This window comes from Melampsora larici-populina (assembly GCF_000204055.1).
Source record: "Melampsora larici-populina 98AG31 unplaced genomic scaffold MELLAscaffold_3, whole genome shotgun sequence".
Taxonomy (NCBI): Eukaryota; Fungi; Basidiomycota; class Pucciniomycetes; order Pucciniales; family Melampsoraceae; genus Melampsora; species Melampsora laricis-populina.
The window spans coordinates 600,254-615,793 of NW_006768767.1; the positions used below are offsets into that span (position 1 = coordinate 600,254).

Sequence of the window (15,540 nt, forward strand, 5' to 3'; positions counted from 1 at the left end):
TGGGTGTTGTGACGTACATGTTTTCCGCAGGATATTGTACGCAGTAATGTACAAACTTTTATGCTTGATCAAGTCAAAGGTACCTTGTGAAAAGTCAAATTTTCCGGCTGGAGAATTTGGAAACTCAACAATTGGATTTGTTGGAGGATCAAATGACATATCTACAGAAATGAAAGGTAACTCACTTTCATGACACGCGCGTAGTGTGAGTTAAGCAGCTGAGTATTGTGTCATACAGGCACCTTTGTCCTTTGCTTGATCATGATGAAAGAATCTTAAACATTAATAAGCCTGATAAATGACTTCAAGTGTAACGATTAGACCACATGTGCACTGATTAAATACAAAAAAATAGAAGGGATCTCAAGACAAATCAATGGAAATGAGAAAGAACTGAACTAATGAGAAACAATCGTTATGATATTGGGGATGATAGCTGGGTGAAAAATAATTTCTTGATATGAAACTGAGAGTATGAACTTTTTCTGAGGATTTGGATCTGGTGTAGTAAAGTTTTGAAAATTAAGGACAGATTGGTCGATGACTTTGGACTTCTGTTTGAGCTAAACTGATATTAGTACCAGGTTCATTTGTGATCAAATCGTTTGACTTGTTGTATCATATGGCTGAATGAAGCTTATTCTGTAGGAGTGTTATTGTACATGCGAAAATTGGATGTCAGATTTTGACTCGAGTGCTTTATGAGTCAGACTGGCTACCAGGAGAGACAAACCATTGTTGAAAAGTGCATTCCAAAACTCTCTACCTTCTTTTCGGATTCTGGACCACAAGGACAGTCCGAATACATAGCGTAGTAGGAATACCCCCAACATTGCCTCTGTCATCCAAGTCATACCGCCCGATAGTCGTCCACAAAATCCGCGCTTTGCCTGGAACCCAAGAGGCCGCATGATATTTTCTTTGGCAAGAGCACAAATCTCGGATTGGAGGTGATCTGGTGCTTGAGATAGATGATCATTCCAGAAAGCGTAGACCAAAGTTTGTGCCAGGTTAACCCAGATTGTGATGGTTTGACAGAGGCGTAGGACAGGGTTATACGCTTCAAAGACGATCCAAGCAGAATATATGGGTAGAAGATGACGCAAGAGCCCACAAGAGATTTCAAAGCGAGGAAGGACCATGATATGATGTGTAGGCTTCTGTCGAAGTTTGGTTTTTGGAAGAGGAAATTGATGTTGATCTGTTGGGAGATCTCAAGGGGATGATCTAGACTTAAAATACCCGCCCTTCAAGCACAAGATTCACCGTGCCTCTTGTTATCGGTGCTGGTCTTTGTTTCTTGCCTTGGGATGAACAGGCTGACCAAATGAACATTGATCACCTAAATCATTTCATCTCTGGGTTATGTTGCTCACTGCTGAGTGATCACTAACACTGAGATATGGCTCAGTGAGTCCAAAGTTAGCCACCTAGGTAAGCTTGGGCTATAATGCGTGTTTTGTTGAAATTTGCTCATTCTCCCTTTAAAATGTTTGTCTAAAGTGCTTTCATTGTTATTCAAATACACTTATACAGTTTAAATAAGGACAGAGGAGAATACGTAGGAATATGTAGATACAGCTAACACCTTGTCACCTTGAAACCCCGATATATGTAAAACTTACTGGTACTACATAATAACCATATAAAACACAACCTCTAGACTCAGCTAGTCTCCAGGTTTGTACACTCTTGAATCATAAAAAGTCTCTGAAGTGTGCCCAAACTTGTGCATAGAAACTCATGACTGAGCCACATCCGTTTTTTTGCGTACTCATCATGCTGAACCAATCAGAGAATTTGATTGCTGATCTGCGGCACCGCGCCTGAGGATGCGGCTCTCAAGAATGGCAGCACGAAAGGAGTTTATGTGAAGAAATAGAGCAAGCAAAATACCTCAGAGTATATCTTCAGCAAGTAGTACTTCTCTCTGAAGGCCTCATTTCACTGGAATTGTGTAGGGAGACGGTAAGGAGATGTGGACTACGTCTGTCTTAGTTAAGTATACGGTAATCCTACTGCGGGGAAAGGCCACAGCCATCATACTGGAATAAATCAGAAGTTGATGGCTAACCACACCCATGACATTTTTTGTCTGTCAACGTTCCATTTCATAATCAAAATCGATTTTAGATCACCGCTTACTGCGATCATCATGCCAGGCCAGAGCACTGAGCACCGAGCTTCCCCCAGTCACATCAACGTTACGGAAAGAGAGAGCTGCCAACATAGTGTTGGTAAAAGGTGGGGTCGTATGGTAAAGCTCTTGATCTCCCGATCAGTACGCCGATGGTATTATATATTATTATCTGCTGTTGTTTTATGGTTCTTCATAAGTAAGTGTTTTATACAAGCTTACTTCCTTGTTAGTATACTGACCTGGTTTCGAGTCAGGCTATTCGGAAAGATTGCAAATTCTCAACAAGAAAGTGAATGAATTAGAAGCTGAGATCCGATATATTCAAGAAGGCAACATATCAGGAAATAATTCCACGACTTTGATCATGATGGACGAGAAAATAATTGAATTAGTGAATCAAGTCCGACGTTTACAAGAAACAGAAAACCTTGGACCCATCTTGAACAAGTTGCACAAGACCAAAAAGAAAGTAGCCGATCTGGAATTACAAGTTCAACACCTTCAAGAGGTTCACGATTCTTGGATATCGGCCTTGTCCACAGTCCCTCGTAACATTGGATTATGGAACGAGATAACTACGCTTCGAGTACCTAGTCAAATCAACCAGCTACCGTCCCAGCCTCCTAAGCCAACATTGCAAGATTCCACCCAAGACATCATCATCAACACAATAACAAGCATTGGTCGGGTCTTGCAAATGATCGAACATCTCAAAAATGTTGCGCAAGACGCTTTGGAGATATGCACCAAGGACAAGGATGGTCGGCGAGATTTTGCATTTATACAAACTGGGGGCTCAGTGATTCCTAGCCTGACCTCAGAATCAATAAGTCTCAACAGTAGTTCAAGAAGCTGGAAAACTTTGTTTGCCTCCCTGAGTGGACGCCCCTCGGTGACTTTACCCGATATTGTTTTGATTGGCGACGGCTCAATTGGTGCGTGCTGGGCCTTCCGTGGCTCAAAAGGACAATTAGGTATTGCGCTAAGTGACCCCATCAAGATCACTGGTGTCACAGTTGAGCACATTGGAAAAGAGTTGGCTCAAGATAGTATAGATGTAGCTCCCAAAGATTTCGAGCTTTGGGGTGTGGTCAATGACAAAGATAAACACTCAGAATTTTTTTTGTTTAGTAGCTTCTACGATACGTCAAAAGCTTCAATTGCCCAGACCTTTGAATTTACGCCAACAAAAGAAGTTTACAAAAAGGTCATCTTCAAGATCAATTCAAACAATGGAAACAAACAGTATACATGTGTGTATCGTGTAAGAATTCATGGAGTTATGTGACTTAAGGTGCATGGTTAATGGTCAGCTCATTAATATAAATTCAACGGATCATCATCCAGCTGATTCAAGTACTGATATTTTGTATTAGCTGGCCTCTCCTGCTTTCCCTTTGTAATATGTCTTCAAGCCTTACGGTTAGTTTGTGTTTAGAGTGAAATCACAGTTGGTTGTTTAAATTCAACAATTGTAGTAGTGTCTCGTTATCTGAGTGGAACAAGTGATATGGAAGTGAAGTACTAAAGGAACTTGGAAAAAACACATAGGGACTTATACCACCGGGAGACAAATCACTCTTTGTCTCGCCAGAGTTCCCCTGAATTTTTGTATTTGGCCTTCTTACATCACACCAGTCGATGGAAATCAATTGAAGCTAGTTCCTTTTGGTACAGTCTCTTCACTTCTTGCTTTGACCGCCGTTGCCCCTTCCTCAGATTCTCAGTGCAGATTGATTCCCACCACTAATCTCACTGCCTGATTCACCGGACACTCCCCTGTTTAAAATATGTTCAATGTTGAAGTAAATTTCCCCGTGAAAAAATGCTTTCTTTATATGTGTGCCATCTACTTATAATCTTGTCCAGTAGAAGGTAGCAGGCTTGTGGATCAGTGGTTGTATAGGTGATACAGGGAAGATTAGCAGTTAGCTATTGTAAATCTTGTTTTGAGCAAATTTTTGTCTACTCCATGTATGTTTAGGTGCCTCTGGCCACCCGATAGGAGGTTTATTATTACTTGCTGTTGGTGACTTGTTATTAATTTAGTGGAATGGGAAATTTGGTATTACATTACATGTTTGGACCAGCTTCCTATGTTGCTAAATGCACCGTGAACCACCCCCCATGATTGTTTAATCAATTATTGTGTGAACCAAGTTCCTCTTCCACACGAATTGGTTGAGTTTGAAGAAGTAGGCACTTTGATATGTCTATGGATCAATTTGTATTGGAAACTATAGCGTCGCACACGTTTATAGCACCTTATGTGCTCTTTACCTCAAGTGATTTGATATAGAGTGATGATTGTTTTAATTCCTACTCAACATCATCTTTCCTCAAAGGTCTCAAAAATCTCCTCTTGGTATTGTCATGATTGAGACCTTCTCATTATCTTCATTTTCTTATGAATCCCGTCCCACCCATCTCTTCCTCTCGTTGTTTGATACTTCAGGCCGCTCCTAGCGGGCCTATTTTTAGGCCTCTGAATCAAATTGCTATGTACTTAACTGTTCCACTATATGTGATTTGTATGTCTCTCATTCCTTGGTTATGACTTGTCATCTGATACCCTGTGAAGATTCGGACTTCCTTAGGTCTTATTTTACCCTAAAGAATCTCAGTATTTTTTACCCGAAAGATTTGCAAATTTTCCTTTGATGGTCCTTCCACTAAGTTCCTTCTCGCTTTAGATCACACCAATCAACTACACCAACCGCCATCTATTCACAAATTTCAATCAGAATGAGGAATAGGAATATCAAGACTGGATCATCTAGCTCAGACAATTCCCAGCCCGGTGAGTTCAGTTTGAACAGGAAGCTGGTTGATGAAGATGGCAAAAGTTTACCTTCCTGTTCCACCTTTCAGCTAACAGACTCTCATCACGGAGAATTGCATCCCCACATGCTCCAGGTTTGGAATCTGATGGTGAAAGGATTCATGTCTCAATTTTCAAGAAGAAGCTTGTGTTGACTTGATTTTCAATTGTAACAGCCAATACCAATCGGCACGAGAATTGTCAGCGATGCCAGAACCGTTGCAACCACAACGAGGAAACCTCAGAGGCTTGTTCATGCCATCTCAAAAGGGTGGGATTTAGTTGTAAGTCAATGTAATCTATCATGCCTTTATTATAAAATGTTGAATGTTGAAAATCCGTTTTGCAACCGCTAGACAACTACCGAGTTTCTAACTTGGTATCTGGTGCTTTGGCTGCTTTGGTGGTCTCGGCTCTACTGGTCGTTTGGACTTGCGAAAAATTCCCGAACACTAGAATCTCACCCATCTGCAACCTTTCGAACTGGCACTCACTGATCCCAGCGGCCTGGGAAGGCGCATGTACAGTTTGCCGAGACCAATTTGAAGATTGGTTTCAGATGATTGCACCGAGTAACTTCTGCATATCTTTATTTCAAACTCTTTTGATAGCTTCATATGCGGCGATTTACTTTGTTTGATTGGTGGGCGGGCGCTTGCTATAGGTGTGCATGGCATGACTTGCGCCTATGTATCCAGTAACAGCAAGAGGAAATAGGAGTCTGAGGACTCAATTTTTCAGAAAACAGATGATAAATGTGAAGTTCAGAAAAGGTTCACAAGAAAATGTGAACCTCAGATGAAGCTCACAAAAAAATGTGAGCTCAGATTTTCTGTAAACTCTCATTGTGAACTGGTGAAGGAGTTTATATTCTTTTGTGAACCTTACAAAAACTTCACAATAAATTGTGAACTTCATCCAAATTTGATTTTCATTTTGAAAAAGGTGTATTGATTTCATCAAATGACACGTATTTTGAGTATAACACAAGTTGTAGTAGCATATAACTACGTAGATAACGCTACTTACAACTATTGTAAACCATCCAAGAAATAGCAAAAAGCAATAGAAATCTGAGCACTTCATTTTTTCAGATAAGATAACAAATCATAAATGTGAACTTCACAAAAAGTTCACAATGAAATGTGAATTTTAGATGAAGTTCACAAAGAAATGTGAACTTCAGAAAAGGTTCACAGGAAACTGTGAACTTTGGATGAAGTTCACAGAAACATTACAATTTTCTGTGAAATTTTTCTGAAGTTCACCTTTCATTGTAAGCTTTCATTGTGAACTTTGAAAACACTTCACAACAAAATGTGAACCATGGATGAAGCTCCCAAAACAAAATCCTTTCTCAATTTGATCATTTACTAGTGTAGTTATTGTTCAGGTGGCTCAATTCTTCTTATTTAAGCTATTTGTTTTATTGTTTACCTACAATCATGTTCTTATTGTTAAGAATTTAAAACAATACATTTGTTCAAATAAAGAGAGATCCTACCTAATCACTCCACTTTCAAAATGTGATGCATTTGAGTACAAAAAGGTTCATGAATGATCTTATGAAGTATTATGGAGAATGATCTAATGACTAATAACATTGAACCAGGACTTGATCAGATCAGAAAGCACAAGTATATCTATGACAATGTCCATGGTATCTGTAACCCAAATCATCAAAGAGAGGAAATTTGAAAAAATGAGAATATGGAATGAAAATTTGTTGTAAAGAATACCAACACTATCACAAGCCCACTTGATCATCTCGATTGCACAGGTAGTCAGAAATAACAGACTGAATACAGTCCAAGCTAATTCTCCCAACCGCAGTTTTGCTTGAGCTCCCTTTGAAAGTCTTTCACTTCTACACAAGGCTTCCAGAATCACCTCAATGTCTTCTGTTGTTAGATTATCATTAGAAGGCAGGGTAACGGAGGTTTGCTCCGTTGTAGCCTTCTGTTCTCGAAATTTTCTACGGGTGTTATCTGGCGATGGATTGGTAAGCTGGAAGGATGATGTACTTCATCGAAATTATTTGAGAGACATACCTGACTTGACTAGTAAATGGATATTGTTTGAGAGTACAACTTCTGACACAATTGGGTCCACCAATATTTCTGAGTTCAAAGGAAAATTTTGAAGAATCATTATCTGATTTTCATAATGATTAGTCTACTGATAACTTACCTTTATTCATTGCCATTAGGGTGAAGGTTACTATTAGATGAAGATGATCAGGCTCTTTTGTCATATATTTGATCGTTGTGATGGGTGCTATATCTTTTCTTTGAATCATATTACTACTTCATATACTCAAGAATAGTTACTGAGCCTGTTTTAAAACAGGCTCAGTAATTAATGTTACAGGTTATACTGACAACATTTAACTGTTGGCAATGAATATAGACTGACCCTCAACGCTCATTTGAACTGAATGTGCCGACTCATTTTCAAAACAATCAGTTCTATGATTTGAACTTTCCACCGGTTGGGTTCAGAGGTCTAGTTACTGTCTGAGGGAGCGTTGGTTCCATTGTTCTTCACTCCAGGGTCTGAAAGGGTGACGTCCATTGTATAATGTGGATTTGGCTGAGCACTGAAGAATCCTCAGCGCTTCTTCATCTGTGCTGAACAAGTCACCAGCTGGTGACTTTGACTTGTGCATTTGTTGAGCCTAAGGAGGAATTTCACCGCCCCTTCTTTTCCTCAAAAGGTTGACAAACCGTCCCAAAATCAGCCAACAGTACACATTCCAGGGTTATATCCAGAAATTAATTTATATCGACAAATCATTGATCTTTATTCTATTACCCATCACAGTGTCATAAATCCAATCAATCTTCATCTTGTTAATCAAATATTGTCAGTCCAAAGAGCAATACTATGTTGACTTCCTCAAATAACACCGCGCCCAGATGTGATGTGTGCAAAATCGAGTACCCATACCTTGCAAGATCAACCTCGCCACTCAAATCCATCATTTGCAATCCTTGCAAGTGGATTAATTCACATCCAAATTCGATTGATACTCATGTACACTGCAAAATGTGCAGCTGCCGGTTTTCGAAACTGCCATCCCAGGTCTGCTCTCGCTGCAAAAAGCACTTGGCCTCTGTTGAACCAAGTAAGAAGGTGAAAGGCGCGCATACAAGCTTTTCCTTGATTCATTTCTCCGCACGGTTACTGCGATATTGCCTAATCCAAGTTCTTGTTTTGATTATACAGAAAAAAATAGAATGTGGGCACCTGAGAAGGACTTAGGAGCCACATCAAATGAGACGGATGAAGTTGATAGTTTGGCAAATTCACTTGATGGGTTGTTGATAGATGGAGAGTGTGAGTCTCCAGAGCACTTGACATTTTGATAGTATCAATGGGGGTAGCTAATCACATATTTTACTTCTTACCTCTTTTTTAGCAAGGAACGCTGCACTCTTGAGCAACAGTGCCAGTTTGGCTTCTAACAAGATCGAACTGGAACTCCTTCCTCCTAGACCATCTGCCATATGGATAGATGGAGACTTACTTATGCTCACTTTCCAGAAAGGTGAAAATAAACCAAACTTCCGACCTTATCCAGTGATGTTCCGAGTGGACAATGACGCCTTGATTGGCTGTGGTCGATTCATGAGGTGCTACAAAGCTGAAATCAGAATCAGCAACACAGTACATAACGTTGTTGCGAAGAAAACGTTCTTTAAAGACATTTCTTTGTTACATTACCTGGATCAGGCTGAACTGTACTTCTATGCAAGTGGTGTCTTACATAACTTCAAGGACACCATACTTGAAAACAGAAAATTTGAAACATTACAGCAAGAACTCGTGGCTAAACTACGCGTGAGTCTCAACATATCCATACATCCATTCCCAGGGTCATTTTTCATAAGTTTTTTTACATGATGATTCAGTTTGTTGACCACTTTGTGGTTCAATCGGGAAAGGAGGTGTGGTATTTTGAAGAAGAATTAATCGGCAAATACGAGAAATTTGTTGGCAATCAGAACTTCACTGTGAAAGACTCTTCCAACGAGCTTCACCTGGTGCTTCATGCCCTGGCACATTGGGATCTTCATCAAAACAAAGGACGCTCAATGATATGCGACTTTCAAGGAGTTGGGGGGATTTTAACAGACCCAGTGATGATTGATCTGGAGTAAGCACATCTGATTTAAGTCTATTTCATCTACCAAAAGCTCAAGTCTTTTTTTCGACAGCAAATCCCGGGGCAGTGGAAATACTAATTTTGCTGGGCTCAGATCTTTCATCAGGATGCACCAATGTAGTCACTGGTGTGACAAGCTTGGTCTTTCCCCACCATCAATGTGGAAGAATGAACTCAACAAAATGTCCAAAGAATGATAGGCCAGAGAGGCTGTTAATGAACAATTAATGTACATTTCTCAAAGACACACAAATATCACAAGAATATGAATGAGGTGGATGAAGGGCCTCTAAGGAATACAATATGTATGACTTTTGGAGCATCAGTGTGCAGTGGAGGTTTTGGTCTCAAATTGCTTTATCAATTCAATTTTCTTCCAAACCAATTATACCAACAAGTTATAGTCGATTTTCTTGTGATGAGGCCACTCAAAATTTCACCAGTCAAGACTGGCTTTCTATATTCATATTGTTAAAAGTCTTAAGTTTGATGAAATGTAGCTACAGTGGCAGAGGCTTAGAAATCATATATCAGGCTCTTCATTGGCATTTCCTGCACCCCCAAGCTCCAAACCAACTTGTACACACTTTTCACAATGTCTTCTATCTTTTTGAACCAAATGTAAGGGTTTCTTTTCTAAGCCAAATGTACTGTCGAGCTACCGCCAGTCAGGTACGCCATAAAGCAGGAAGCACAAACAAAGGAGCTCAAATCTCACCAAACTGTCAGATATTGATCCATGAGATAGATATAAAACGGGGAAGTGGAATTTTACACAGGCCACTTTACACCGACCACCCCGGTGTAAAACTTGAAAATAAGCCCTGATTTTCGAATTTTACACCGTTTTTGGTTTTTTTGGTCTGTGTAAAAAAACCCGGTGTAAAAATACGGAACCCGGAAGTGTTATGTAATTTTATACTGGAATTTTTACACGGAAAGTTACGGTGTAAGAATTCCCAGCGTAAAAGTCAAGACTGACCTCCAAAAGTTGAATTTTACACATACTCCATTTACACCAAGATTATCTGTGTAAAATTGCTCTGTGTGAGATTGCATCCCAGCACCTACAAAGCACAATTTTACACCGCCTTGAAAAAACTTTAACACAGACTTTAAAAAAATAGAACAAAGTTAGAAAAAGAGTTTGAAGACATATAAACATCATTCTCTACTTTGTCATCTAGTTAACCATGTAACATCACCATCTTCTTCAACACCACCATCTTTGTCATCCACCTCAACTGATCTACGTGCCAAATCATTGTCATCTCTTTCATTACCTCTGGAAACAATCACAAAACCGTCTTCTCCAGTCCAAGCATCTCCTGAGAACACTTCACTGTCCTAATCTGTCTGATGAAACCATGTTCAAGACCTTCATTGATCACCGGTGCTAACTCTATGAGGAAGAGTATCATACCCATCCAAATGGTAAAAGCATCCATGTCAATGACCCTAGTTACGTATATATTTTTCACCCTATCTACACTGCTTTTCTGTAATTTATACTCTATTCATTTGCAAGACAGTAGCACCCAAGTAGTGTAGGTCCATATAACAAGCATATTGTGAAGATGAAAATGCAAGACTAAAACAAGGTACATCTATACTTCCAAAGTTTGTTTTTTGTATATCAATATATATCTCACTTCTTTGTATTGTATTCATTTGCATGACATTAACACCCAAAAAACGTAGGGGAAAATCACAAGCAGATTTTGAGGATGAAGTAAAACCAGGTATGTCTACATTATCAATCATTTATTGCATATATATGTGACTTCATAACAAGCTGATGGGAGACCCACCCGTCAAAGAGGCTGATGAGCCATAAAATTCGAAAATCAGGCCTTATTTTTGAGTTTTACACCGGGATGGTCGGTGTGAACTGGCCTGTGTAAAACTCTCCCACCCCATATAAAACTCCTATGGGGCTGAAATTGCTTTTGCTGAAGTTAGGGGTGGTTTACAAGCTGAAGACTTTCATGAGATCCCCACAAAACTACATCACATTGAATTAAAAGGTGAGTTCTGGTAGACTCTTTGTGTACAAGGCGACTCTTGATAATTTGGTTTCAGTACTAGGCAGGTTAGGCCTACCCAGGTGTAGTCTTTTGAACATTCATACAACTTTAAGCTCTTGAAATTGACACAATAAAGTAGTAAGCCAGAAAATTAGATAGAATAAGAAGCCCTAGAGACCCATAGAACTCTCCTTTGCTCAGATTCCTAGATCATATCAATGTAAATACCTATTTGTTCAAATTCATACGAAGTGGTAAGCTGATGGTAAGCAAACATAGTTCCACCAACAAGAAGAACCAGCAGCGGAATTGTGTAAACACTAGATCTGACTGAAGCTGATATCAGCTTTTGACCCATCAATCCACAGCTTCTTTAACAACTTACCACGGTGTTGATTCTCTCTTTCACAGCTTTTGGGGAGAGATGACTTAATGGTTTGACGAGCTATATTTATTTGGTCCAAATGGACTGGGTTCTCTACATATAACATTCAAGGTTCTCAGAATGGAGAGAAATCAAGCGTGTGGTTCTACTGAAAATTTGTCTACGCACCATTAGGCATTACTGATTTGTGCATTTCTTCAAAACATGGTATTGAAGTTTCATCTTGAATAGCTTTGAGTTGATGAAGAGACTTGTTGTCTGCAGGGCATTTCAGCTGTGATGTATCATCTGAGATAGGAACCAGAAAGATCAATGGGTTGGCATGTGGAAGCAGTCAGTGAAAATATACGAGAAGTACTGCCAACCAAAGTGTTCCGACTTGAACGCCGCCTCCACGTCTTGTATTTTTTGAAGAATTTTTTCAATTAGAGGTATTTCACTGGAGGGGGTTGGTTTATTCATGATAGCTAAGATTACTTTTGCCCAAGAAACTATATATTTAAGGTGGATTTTTGGTTCGCACTTCTCAGGATGAAGATCACGCCTCAATGTCCAACTGCGTATTTGTCTACCCGTGCGTTGATGTGAATCAGGGGAAAGTACTATTCCTCTCAGTTGTTGGTTCAATGTTTTCTTGAGCTGAGAAAGACAAAGAAAAAGCTGAATTCAAGAATTGGTAAAGGTGCTCAGGTTCTTTGTCAATGTGAGTCGTAGGTAAAGCTTAGGTCCACCCCCTTAATTACCTAAACATTCAGAGTCGGCATAAGTTCAACTCCCCTTGGGGCTACATAGTAGTGTCTTCCTTTGTTTCTGTATAAGGGTAATGTTGATCTCAAATACAAAGGTCTTTGCGCTTAGCTCGAGGTACCCGCATCTTGTGACTGGATTGATTCCACCGTTGAAGCATCCCAAGATCCCAGATTGATCAATCAACATCCGTAAGATCATTTTCATCCATAGTTTATTTATACCCCTACCTTTTTCAGATCAAACAAAATATTTCCTTGTGATTTTATTCCTTGTTATAACTTCCCTCGCCATATCCTTCAGATCTAAGTGCACTTTACTATGTTCAAATCCTAAACCCAGCATGGAAAACCCAAACAATTCAAAGCTCGATTCGCTACAGGCCTTAAACGATCTCAAGGTGAGCAAGTTGACTGGCTTGATATTCATGCATTTGAGTCAATCTGACAAACATGCTTTGTAGGTTATGATTAGCCAGATTCAAAATGTCCACGAGAGTACAGAGGCTCTACGACAAAGCATTGATGACTTAGAAGTAAACATTTTGTATCTCTCTTTGCGGCTTCATTGATGACCTCGAGAAATAACTTCATATGTATTGTGTTACTAGGCCAAATTCGAAATGTCATATATGCAACACAAAGCCCAACTTGAATCATTGGTTCGTCCTCATGAAAAATCTACGCTATTCCCTTCTTCCCCTCTTGATTTACGCATATATTGGTTTTCAGCCTGACAGAACAGAAGTCACAGTTCGTAAAACTTCAACGCCCTGCCTATTCAATTGACGTGAGCTATTATTGATATCAAACTTGCAATGTCACCTCATTACGGCACAGAATCTTCGCACCTTGTTCAGCTCGCACGAGGAGAAGTTTTCCGAGTTGTTAAGAAGTCCCATTGCTTTACAGGAACATATCAATAATACTGGTATAGTTGCGTGTATCTGTTAAATCTGTAATTCCATGTCAAATCCTTACGATATCATGATGTTTGTTACGGACTGGGCAGGAGAAAAAACTGGAAGATCGGCTGAACTCACTCACAAATATAGAAAGCCAGCTGAGCAGCATGAAAGGAACTGTTTCTAACCTGTGTGATGATGTTGGAGTGGTGACCTCTCAGATTAATGAGCAAGGCTTGGTAAGTTTTGAACTCTCATTCTTCAAGAAATACGTGCTGCTCATATGATAACTAAACTCTGTGTTTTCTGTAAACACCAGACCCTAAACGTATTGGATGCTAGACTTGATGCAATGGAATTCAAGGTGGATGAGCGCCAAACTGTAAGACTTTAAATGCAACTGTGAAGGTTTGGAGCCCTTCTGATGAAAACGCATACATCTTATCAGGACGAGTTAGCAACACAAGGCGAGTTGAAACGCTTGGGTTCTTGCAACCTGCAGTTGAAAAATGATCAGATGCGACTAAACAACGACTTCAAATTGGTCCAGTCCAAGGTCTTGAATGACCGCCAGTACTCTGAAGAACAAATCAAGTCTATGCAAAGCGAGATGCAACGCTTGGATTCCTGCAACCAGCAGTTAAAAGATGATCAGGTCCGACTGAACAAAGAGATCCATTTGATTCAGCATAAGTTTGATAATTCCCACCTTCACTGCTCCGGAGAAATTAAAAAGGTGGAAGAAGTTTTACATACACAAATTCAGTCCAACAGAACCGTTTGTTTTTTCCCTCTATCCATGATGCTTATTTAAGATATGATAGCTTACTTAGGTAAACTTGCTCAATTTTTGCTTATGCCAGGCCACAAGTTTGACCGAAAAAACCTGCCTTGAAAAAATCGATGTTAGTGGTCAATGACTCCTGATATGGGAAGCCTAGAATTGACAAGCTCATTTGGGTATAACAGGAATGCTCTAGAATAAACGAAGATCTTGCAAAATCTTACAATATGCAGCAAACAGCAATAAGAGACCTTGAGGAACAGGTGAAACTCAACGAAGTCAGCTTTTGTAAAAAGCTACAGTATTCAGAAGAGCAAGTAGACAATTTTGAGCACAAAAGACTATCCCTGACAGAGAGTATATCAAAACTTGAAAGTCGCGTCAACAGCATCCCCGACCTCTCAAGCTCAAGTAGCTCTCAATCAGAACTGAGCCTATCCGAGGGCTCCATAACTAAACACGAGTCAGAAATAAAGGTATACCTGTGTTTCCTTTCATGAAGATGAGTTTGTAGGTTTACTGACTATCTCATCAAACACAGAGCTTAATTTTAACGCAGTCAAGATTATCACAGACACTGGAGGTCGGTCTCTGCTGGATTCTTTGCACAGTAAAGCTCAAATTTTTCATTCTAATTTCACAGGCAATCACAAAAACACAGCAAGAATTTGAAGAGAGATTTCAACTTGGCCTAAACAGATTGGACCATTCATATCAGCAGATGATGTGCCAGCAAGAAAAATTTGATGGAAGAATGATAAGTTTTGAGAATAGAGAAAACAACTGTGTAGGTGAAGAATTATGTATCAGATATTTCTGTATCAGCTGAATTCATGATCTGTGTTTCCATTCAGAACTTGCCGAGAAGGTTGGAAACTCCTGCATCCCCATCAGCTATGCCAATCTCAGTAGGTCATATCTCTCAACAGCTTACCGTCATTTTTATTTGGATAGTTGGTGCTTTTCTCACATGTGCGCTAAATTAGACTTTGTCTAGCCCAGAATCAACTGGATCAAATCTCGTTTGGTCTGATGCGAACTCTAATGAAGTTTTAAATGAGTCTGAGCCATTTTTAATAACCACAATTAATGTGAGCTCTTCATCATCCAGGTTCATCACAGTAAGTGGCGTAATCTTTTATTGGCCCTGGTTGTACATATTGATGATTCTCTGAGATGTTTGATTGATCAGCCTCCTCTTACAAGAAGCCCCACAGAATTGATTCCAAACAAATCGGCTGTGGATTCTATGGAAGTCGATGATCAATCTGACTCCAGTTCACGGACGCAACGGCCGCTTTTCCAAGCACAGGACCGCGAAGGGGTTGGTTGAAAACTCAGTGACACTCTTGACCATGTGTTTACTGACTCAGATACTGCTTGATAATCAGGCTCAATCTTCCACGATTGCTAGTAGTTCAGCTTGGGTACATCAGACGGCAAACATGGACAGGAGACGTGCAACACCAAATCGGCAACATACAAATGCATTCTCTGAACCAAGGGTACGTTCCTTGCCACCTTGGGGTGATATCAGGAGTATAAATTATACAGAGGACAAGAA

General features: G+C 39.8%; 2 protein-coding genes across 2 annotated transcripts; both read left to right on the forward strand.

The window, feature by feature from the left end:
• Nucleotides 1-2,155: 2,155 nt before the first annotated feature.
• MELLADRAFT_90810 (uncharacterized protein) lies at nucleotides 2,156-3,428 on the forward strand (the record flags this gene model as incomplete). Its single annotated transcript, XM_007404906.1, has 2 exons — nucleotides 2,156-2,336; nucleotides 2,395-3,428. 2 exons carry the CDS (start codon nucleotides 2,156-2,158, stop codon nucleotides 3,426-3,428), a joined length of 1,215 nt encoding a protein of 404 aa, XP_007404968.1.
• A 9,203-nt stretch (nucleotides 3,429-12,631) lies between these two features.
• Nucleotides 12,632-14,006, forward strand: MELLADRAFT_59465 (uncharacterized protein; the record flags this gene model as incomplete). The annotated part of the gene is made up of 6 exons (XM_007404907.1): nucleotides 12,632-12,688; nucleotides 12,752-12,823; nucleotides 13,128-13,218; nucleotides 13,343-13,431; nucleotides 13,512-13,574; nucleotides 13,641-14,006. 6 exons carry the CDS (start codon nucleotides 12,632-12,634, stop codon nucleotides 14,004-14,006), a joined length of 738 nt encoding a protein of 245 aa, XP_007404969.1.
• Between the last annotated feature and the right edge of the window lie 1,534 nt (nucleotides 14,007-15,540).